Consider the following 9,581-nt stretch of genomic DNA (forward strand, 5'->3'; position numbering starts at 1 on the left):
AGAATATTAACTTTATTACATTAACACATATTAACTTTATTACATTAACACAAATTATAAAAATGCTCCATTAAATTTAATCGTAGCTGAGTTTACTCCTATGTTCTGCATTTTATGACACCGCAACTGATTTTGCTTCATCATCCAAATGGTTTTTCATTTTTCCTCCTGCTCCAGTTCAGATTTCCTAAAAAACTCCAACTCCACTTCAAAAATAATTTGCGTCTCGTGAATTACAGCAATGTTCGTAACTTTAGTTTGTATTTCTTTATTTTTTTAAACAAATTCTTATAATTTTAGACACTCTTTCTTGTGTTCAGAAAAAAAGACTGCGACATTTTTAGGGATCAAAAAATTGGCTTGCTTGGGTAGGTATCTTTAAGCGAGTGCTTCAAAAATGTATCGAGCTGAGTGCATTTTTCATAACTCCGTGTGGACTGCATCGAAAGATGTATTGAAATCATAACTCTGCTTTGCACTACTTTCACACTTTTTTGCTGGGTATGGTTTTCGTTTTGATTTTTTGTAACGAATTCCTAGTTTTTGACGTTTTAGATTCGCTCAGCTGGGCTGAGGCATCTACCTAAGTCCCGGTCCACACTAGAGTGATTTCATTGAACAAATTGCATGAAATTATGCGTCTCTAGATCGGCTTCCATAGTCCCGGTCCACACTAGAGTGATTTCATTGAAACAATTGCATTAAATTATGCGTCTCTAGATCGACTTCCATAGTAGAGTAAAATCATAAAATTGCTATAGTGGGGAATTCGATTTAAGAACGCCTAATTTCATGAATTTTTTTAATGAAATTCACGCTAGTGTGGACCGGGACATAGTAGAGTGAAATCATAAAATTGCTGTTGTGAGGAATTCGATTTAAGAACGCCTAATTTCATGAAATTTTTTAATGAAATTCACGCTAGTGTGGACCGGGACTAATGCTTGGTTTACATTCGGCCTCGTTTCGTGATTTCGAAGGCGTTTCGTGATTTCGTGCGGAATCAAGCAAAATTTATCATGATTTCGCATACAAAAATGAAATCATCTCATTTCGTGATTTCAGCGAAATCAACATCGAAATCACAGTACACATGATATATAACCTTGCTTTTGCCTAAAAAAGTACCAAAAGTTCCAACACTTTTCACGTATGACAATAAACAAGGTAGATGTGCGAATTGCTGCAACAAAAAATGTTAGTATCAAAATTTGTAAACAATGTGAAAAAATATTAAATTACTTTGTTACAATGCTATTTTTCATTGTGTTCCCGTACTTTTTTAATGGTAATTTTAGAAAATAGAGCGAATTGTCAAAAATTGCTTCTCCATACAAATTTCCTAAAAAATACGGGAACGGAAAAATGACGGAAATTGCGAAAACTCCAGCAGAAATGTCCAAATCAACGTATCAGTTATAATATTAGATACCAATGAACATATGTATGTATGAACATGCTTGCTGCTGGTTTCTACTAGGCCATAATTTTATGGCAGAAAACAGGAGAAGAGGGTGTTATTCGTCGCTATTTTTGTTTAAAGAGAATTGCAAGTCTTGCTAGATTTCGGTGTACGGGAACGCATTTTTAGCACTAAACGGGAAAACAACAGCAAGTACTAATACTTTGCAAGTTCTGAGCACAACTTTTATCTATCAGAATTTATTATTATGATGTCTCAACGATAAAATCATTATTTTTTTTATTTTTTGGTACTATACACAATTAATACGATATATAGATAATTTTCGAAATAAAGTTGTAAAGTTCTATATTGTCGTATATTTTTGATGTTTAATACCCTAGACAGACGGCAGAGTTAATTTGCATTAAAAATGTCCTAATTTGAATTAATTTTTCACCCTGACAGGCGATAGTATCTGCATTTATGAAACAGCTGTTTGTGTTGTTTTTTTTTGTACCCAGCAGACCATTTCATAAAGCTTTACAAAAGTTCGCCAAAATATGCGAAACAAATACACTATCTACCTTTGATCCTTTCACCACGATGAAGCAAAAATAAATTTAATTTATTCGCGATATTTTTGAGTCTTTTTAATATTATAAAAATATTGCAAAACTTTAAAAAACATTTGAGGAAGATATAATTTTTGATAGAATTGGTATGGTGGGTAATTAATTTTTTTGTGAAAATAAAAATTTGAAAAAGGGATTTGTTAGAAGGCGTGAAAAACGATTAGCTGCTATTCTACTCGCGAAAGACCACTACTTATTTTGAAGAAACGCGAAAATTGCTGAAATTTGACAAAGGACAATTGATTTTCAACAGCATTGCCATATTGAAATTGCTAAATTCAGTTTAAATTTCCTTTGATTTTATGCATTAAAAATGTGGATAATGCACGAATTAATTTGAATTAAGACAGTTAATGCAAATTAACGCTGCCGTCTGTCTAGGGTATAATTCAATTTACAACAACTTGTTTTGAAAATTCATGTTCGCTCAGCTGCGCATATGCATCTACCTTGATCATTGCGATATGTTTGAAATCAACAAAAAATAAGTGTAAACACCGGGGTGTATTTCAGGATTTCGTGAAATCCAGTGGATTTTGGAGCGCAAGTGTAAACTTGGCATAAGGAATTATACCATGAATTGAACAAGTTCGTTCGTAAACTATACAACTCTAGTCGACTTAGGTATCCCTGGTGTGAGCACGTTTTTAAAGTTGAATTCCTGTCTAAACAACAAAATATTTTGTGCATTAAGATGGGGAAAACGAGAAAAAATAAAACGAGATTTGCATTAAAAGTTAATCCAATTGGACTGGAGGCCAGTGAAGTTGATGATTTTCTCAATGCTTGTGATGAATATGAGACATCCGGAGTTGGACCAATAGAATCCATAAGAGATCAATTACAAAACGTAAACATCGAAGAAAAGCTCAATGGATTGCAATCACTTGCAGTATTAACAGCAAGCAAAGATAAGGTGACTGCGATTTGTCAGAGCGACGTTGTGCGCATTGCTGCTCCACTGCTCTGTGAAAAAGACGATTCTGTTCGCAATGCTGCAGCCGGAGCTCTGCGAAATTTGTCTGTGAATGGAACCGAGGTTTGTGACTTTCTTGTGGAACAAGATGTCCTTACCCCTCTACTTGCCTTGCTATCGGAATATGCACAAAACAATGATTGGAAACCTAGCTTCGATGCAAACATGTGCAATCAGATGGACCTGAAATCGGATGTCTTTTTGCAAGCTATCAATCTGCTGTGGAATTTATGTGAAAGTACGTCTATTGCTGTCGAAACATTCAACCAAAGTAAACTTCTGGAAAGTTTTATAAGATGTCTGGACTTTAATGTCTATGGCATAGAGATAGCAATTTCTGTTGCCCAATGCCTGTTGGTAGTTACCGAAAACAATCCAAAGACTTGGCATATTCTAAACCAGTATGTGGCAAACTTCTTGTGTCTCCTTTCTCTAAATGGTGATTTCGGCCACGCTTATCTGCGTACTATGGCTGCGGGTATATTAGGCAATGCTCCGGCATTAGCAGCTTCATATGCGGGAACAATACTTCAAGCGTTAACGGAAGTTTTGGATACAAATCACCAGACCGCTCTGACAGGAATAATCGGTTTGTCTAACGAGGATTCCAAAAAGGATGCACCTGAATTGGAAATAAAAATGGATACACAGGATGGTGAGTATAAGAAGCATTAGAACAATTGTTTTAAATATAAGCAATTCTTTCATTCTATAGATGAAACTGAAGAGGCTGCTGCAAATCGTCGAAGGCGCCAAGAATTGCCCACAGAGTCTGATATTGCAGTTCGAGATGTTGGATATTTGTTAGATGCTCAACGTGTAGCCGCTGAAATCATAACGAATTTGTGTTCTCCTGATGACGAAGGTAAGATTTGTTATATTTATATTGTCCATTTAAATAACGGGTGCCACCGTGGTGCAATGGTATACACACCCGCCTTGCACGCTGAAGGTCGTGGGTTCGATTCCCCGGCCCGTCAACATCAAAATTTTCTACGGTGGCAAAATTCCTCAGTAATGTTGGCGACATTTCCTAAGTATTTCAGCCATGTAAAACTTCTCCACAAAGTAGTGGTGTCTTAGGACACGGCGATAAACAGTAGGTCCCATATCATTGAGCCAATATGAATCGGAGTTCACTCATTGATATGAGAGAAGTCTCTCTTGTCCCTTCTTCTGGGATGTTTGTGGAACATCATTATTAATATTTTTTAAACAACCAAGACTGTCGAAAAACATGGAAAATAGGTTGGAATTTGTTTGAATTTGAAGTATTTTTCCACAGAAAGTATTCAAAAATTAAATTTTTGTCGAAAATAGCAGGCCATCGGCCGGAATTTAAAGCGGTCCATACACTATCAAGTTGAAGTATCTAACCCATGAACTCCTTCTTTACGTGCGTGCTTGATAAGAGTGTAGCAAAGCATTCAATCAGCCTTCAATCTGCAAGCGATATCTTCATGTTTTCATATAAAAATGAATGAACATAATTTTTTTATTTCTTCAGGCCCATACCTGTATACCTGCGTATACCCAGGGCGTGTGTGATAAAAAAAGTGAACCACATGTATTCTTATGAGAACTAGAAACCCAGTCAGCATTTTTTGAAAATTTTAATCAAATTCGAGTCTTTTTTGATTCGACTGCACGATTAAAAAGCTAGAATATGAGCTCATTTTCTGATCATAAATGACTCCTTTGTCGGTAGGAAAACATAACCTCAGGCGACTCTTCTAAACAAATCACAAATGAGTCTTTTTCGAGTCGTATTTCAATCATTTATTTGTGTTTTGTTGATTAATTTGGGACCCTTTTTCGAGTCTTTTTAGAGTCATGTTTATAATCATTTATGAGTCTTTAGGGAGTCATTTATGAGTCTTTAGGGAGTCATTTATGAGTCTTTTTGTTAGACGAAATAAATTAAAAAAATTTTCTTTTTATTCTTCTTTGTTTCTTTCCTTTGTTTTATAGTCTTTTCTGCTTTGTTATGTCTTTTAATTATCCTTTATGTTGCTTGGTGGTTAGTATACTGCTTCTTCATTTCACTTGGCAAAACCTGTTGTGTTGTGTTTGTCTGTACCTTTAATATTATACGTTACATTTATATCAAAATTTTGTAGAAAGTGTATATGAGAATTTTATTTTTTTATTTACAACCAAATAAAAATAAAACAAAGCAATCAGTTTTTAATCACCTAACTGTTCAAAATATGATCAGAAGGTACATAATTATAATCACTTTTCAAACACCTGCATGGCCCTTTTTTGATTAAGCACTTTTCAATCTTCCAGATGATCAAAATGTGACAATAAATAACAAAAAATTGTCACATTTTAAACACTTCAATGACTAATTTGTGATTGCTACACATTTATTGTTGTATTTTTAATTAAACTCTTTTTAATCACTACAGGGTGTCACTTTCGAGTCCCTTTCTGATCATACAAGCGACTTAATCAGTTTTTGATCACCAAGAGGACTCTAAAAAGACTCCTCAATGTGATTTTTGAAAAAACAGTCTTCCAAATGCTAGCTGCGTAATTTAACTTTGACAGAACGTTATTGTTTGTATGTGTGTGTTTTGTATTTTAAAAACAAAAGCCCAACAAAACATGAAATACAATTCATTACAAAGGAAAATTATTTGTTTTACGAATGAAAACATTTAAGTAAGTTTCGTTCGCGGATTTTGTGTTTTAAATGTGATTTTGGACTCAACGTATTTGGGTAATACGGACGCTCAGAGAGCGTTGTTGTGGTAGGTTGGTGAATAATTTTTGTACGTCGCGCTGAGAGTTAGGTATAGCTGTCACAAAGTTAGGCAAGTTTACTTGCGGCAAGTCCCTGTTTGTAGGAGAGACACGCCAGGGAATTGGAAATGGAAAACAGTGCTCGTACCGCCAATTTTTAGGCAATTCCTTTTATGTTTTCGTTTTTGACATTATTTTCATTGTTTTGAAAACAAACAGAATTGCCTTTTATAAACGCAAGAGGCAAGTTTAAAAAGAAACGAGAAAAATTGCCGCAAGTAAACTCGCCTATTGTAAATCGCGACAAACACAATGTTCCATATTCATCGGATTGCCTGGGTTTTTATTTTGAAAATCAAAACCAAGACATATTTATATAAGGTAAATGCATGAATTACAACAACTAACAAATTTGCAAAAAAAAACATTGTTATAGAAAATTATAGGTCAAAGAAAAAATAGAATAATTGGTTCGTTCTAAAAATGTTCTCAGGAAAAACATAAATACATTTTGAAAATCCTCTAAAATAGAACAAATTGAAATCAAAATGTAAATATAAAGCATTCAGAAATGTCGTTATTACACGTTTACGATGAAAAGAAGTATTTTATGGTAGCAAATTTCGAAGTTTCAAATTTCATGAGTAGACCCTATTACATTTTGAAAACCAATTTTACAAAAAAATAAAAATACAGCTGATTGTCACTTCTACCTTATATAAAGGTGCCTTGATCAGAACTATTTTGATTTTCCTCAATCCATAAAATTCACACACACATTCTCATATTTTGAAACATTTACACATACTACTACAAATATTGACATCAAAATTTGATCCTTGACCAAAAATCATGAAAATCTCAAATGTTGTTTAGCGTTACGAACGCTATTTTAGAGATTTTTGTTAGTTGATTTTATAAGGAATATTGACAAAAAGTATATAAATATAACAGATAGAGTTCACAATATTTAGGACATATTTTTAATTTTTACAGAGTATAAAATATAAGTCCTCGGATACTTATAATTGAAAAAAAACCATATCGGACCAATGTACCGATCAGTCACCATATAAAAGTTCCGCCCCGTTTTCAGTATTTTGAAGTTTTTAATGATATACAGAGGTCCACGTTATGGCATATTCCGGAATTGTACAACCAACCACATTGCCATTTGATAGCGCAAGTATTTCACTTTCAGTATTTCAAAGATTTCAAACTTGTAAAAATTTGTCATCGATTGGACAATCAATGTGGCCTTTAGAGAAATTTCGTGAAAATTCACCTTTGGCCCCATACAAATTACTAAGGAAAATTGGGGCCCTAGCGGCACGTGTTAACATATTCCGATTGTGCTCAAACTTTGGCAATCTTAAAACTAAACATTTTATGGGTGTGCCGCCTAAAAACATCCGACATCGATTTTTTCCCATTGAGTTAAAACCAAAAATATGCCCACTAGATTTTGGACGAACAAACTTGCCAATAAAAATATCGAAACTTTTGGGATATTTATCTTAACGCTTGTGAACGTAACGAATAAATGCATAAGTTTTGCTAAAAAATTTAATTTCTATTAAAGCGCAGAAGTGTTAATCTTTGTAGAAATGAAGCGACATAGTCAATTTGGAAATTAATCTTATTTTGAGGGTCACTCCTTTCGATGGCTGTTTTAGTTGGTCACCGTAGTTTTTAGAAAAACAGGATATCACCACGAAAAATAGAATATCGCTGTAAACAAGACTACAAGGAGTACCTTTGGTCGAAATGTCCAAAGGGTCCTCGAACAGTCTATTGAACCTTTGTAAAGGAGATACCTGTAGATGTTGTCCATACGTTTTTCTTGGAATTTGATGTACGATTGGAAGTAATATTACGATATTTGAAGGAGTTTAGACCGAATCGATTACTCCCTTCAAGATATATCGTATGCACCATTATAACAAAAAATATGCGGTATGACTTAAATTTAATTTGGACAAAATATTACTAGATTCAAAACTTGGACCAAATCGGTTGATCCGTTCGAGAGTCATCATTCTCTCCAGCCTGCCAGACAAAGAGAGGTACAGACAGCCGGATTGTAATTCCAGCTTGTCTGAAACGAATTTCGTCCAAACATATATGAAATCTAAAACCATTATTTCGACGAGGCACATTTGTATCGTACATAATAATACCAAAGGCTGAGGGTGCAATTATACTTCGTCGATTATAGGGAAAAAATTCATATTTTTCTATAGGTATATAACAGGTTACAATTTTTCAATAACATACTTTAACAATTATCTATTTCAGAATGGTCGGATATGGATGATGATGAAATCTCTGAAAACGAAAGCATTGTGGACTATGAATCAAAACAAAGCAATGGGAGTAGCACAAATATAAATGAGGGAGATAAATTGCCGACAGAAGTTACGGAAGCAATCAAGTCCCTTGCATTAGTTGAAAAGGTAAAATTCAAATTTATGTTATACGTTCAATTTCATGAAGCATTTTAAACTTTAACAGATGTGGCAACGATCCCAACCTTTGGATAATACATTGTCTCAAAGTTTAATGGAATCGAATATTGGCCTTCTAATGAAGTAAGTCTAACTTTGAATATATAATGTGACAATCGATATTAATTGCGATGATCCGTAGGGCTAAGAACTTGCGTATTTCATCACTCTTATGTCTACAGAATTTGTGTAATTGTTTGAGTGCCGAAGATTTAGGAGGTCACAATGCGATTTATAATGTTTGGGTAGAGTTAGGCCAACAAGTATTTAAAGGACCCAAGGATCCAACAGTTCTGGAACCGTCGACGTCCCTGATGCGATCATCTTTGGAGCACTTGAAAACGAAAAAGGAACTATTTAATCAGATGACACAAAATGACCTGGAGGTTCGATCTATGCCTTATTATGATTCCTTACATAATATATACTTTTATAATTTTGTTTCCATACAGCTTATTCTTGATGGTGTTAAAAATTGTAGCATGCCTGAAATTCGGGCGAATTGGTTGCGTATGTTAGGCACTTTAGGATGTTTGTTGGACGAAACCCTTGTACGTGTTATTATCTCTTTCATCGTGGAAACCTGTGCTAATGTGAGTATTTCGATTGTAAATGATTTGGAAGATCTATTCAAATAAACTTATTTTTTTATTGAAGGAAGAAGATGTGTGGACGATTTCAGAGGCTCTTGACGCCCTAATGGATATGTTCTCAGACAACGATTGGCATCAAATTCTCATAGATCTTAGTTTGCCTCTTGTTATGAAGGACTTGGAGAAAAAATTCAAAACTAAGGTACGTTCTCAACGAAGAGAGCTCAAGGATCGTTACCCGGCTGTACAGACTGTTGTGACCAATTTATCCCGTTTTACTAAGTATATTGATAAGGAAGCTGTTGACTATGCAAATCGTACGAGAAGCACATAAGAATAACTAAGAAATGCAGATGTTCGTAGAAGCTAAGTCATTATTCTTACATAGTATATACTTTTTATATATACATACATGTTTTTTTCAAAATTTTGTGACTCTATTTGAAATTATTACACTGAAATAAATTGTATGTTTTTAAAATGGTGTAAAAATGTATTTTTGGGATGAACAAGATCTGCCTGAGGGGATTCGACATATTCCTTAACATTGAGAATTTCTTTGATCCTTCGAAATTCTGGGACTTGAAAAGTAGGATCTGTCAGAGATCCTATATCTTTCCCCTGTTTCCCAATATCTTTTAGGTTCTCCGTGCCTAAATAATCCGGTATCGGCGGCAAGTGTTGGTGTGGGCATCTGTCGTCCAAAAGCGTTTGGAC

The 9,581-nt window shown here is 34.4% G+C and overlaps 1 protein-coding gene across 1 annotated transcript; it reads left to right on the forward strand.

Moving 5' to 3' along the window:
- Positions 1-2,550: 2,550 nt before the first annotated feature.
- Positions 2,551-9,345, forward strand: LOC141394248 (HEAT repeat-containing protein 3). The gene is made up of 7 exons (XM_073968298.1): positions 2,551-3,668; positions 3,729-3,878; positions 8,063-8,220; positions 8,279-8,355; positions 8,414-8,657; positions 8,724-8,864; positions 8,929-9,345. The coding sequence occupies exons 1-7, from the start codon at positions 2,732-2,734 to the stop codon at positions 9,196-9,198; spliced, it is 1,977 nt and encodes a 658-aa protein (XP_073824399.1). The 5' UTR covers positions 2,551-2,731; the 3' UTR covers positions 9,199-9,345.
- Positions 9,346-9,581: the final 236 nt, after the last annotated feature.

Source organism: Musca autumnalis, unplaced genomic scaffold, assembly GCF_047663935.1.
Source record: "Musca autumnalis isolate F117 unplaced genomic scaffold, ASM4766393v1 scaffold_2, whole genome shotgun sequence".
Lineage (NCBI taxonomy): Eukaryota > Metazoa > Arthropoda > Insecta > Diptera > Muscidae > Musca > Musca autumnalis.

Coding starts and splice junctions, on each gene's coding strand:
- LOC141394248 (XM_073968298.1), top strand. CDS start 2,732: ATGGGGAAAACGAGAAAAAATAAAACGAGATTTGCATTAAAAGTTAAT. Junction 8,221..8,278: donor CCCTTGCATTAGTTGAAAAG/GTAAAATTCAAA, acceptor AAACTTTAACAG/ATGTGGCAACGATCCCAACC. Junction 8,356..8,413: donor AATATTGGCCTTCTAATGAA/GTAAGTCTAACT, acceptor GATGATCCGTAG/GGCTAAGAACTTGCGTATTT.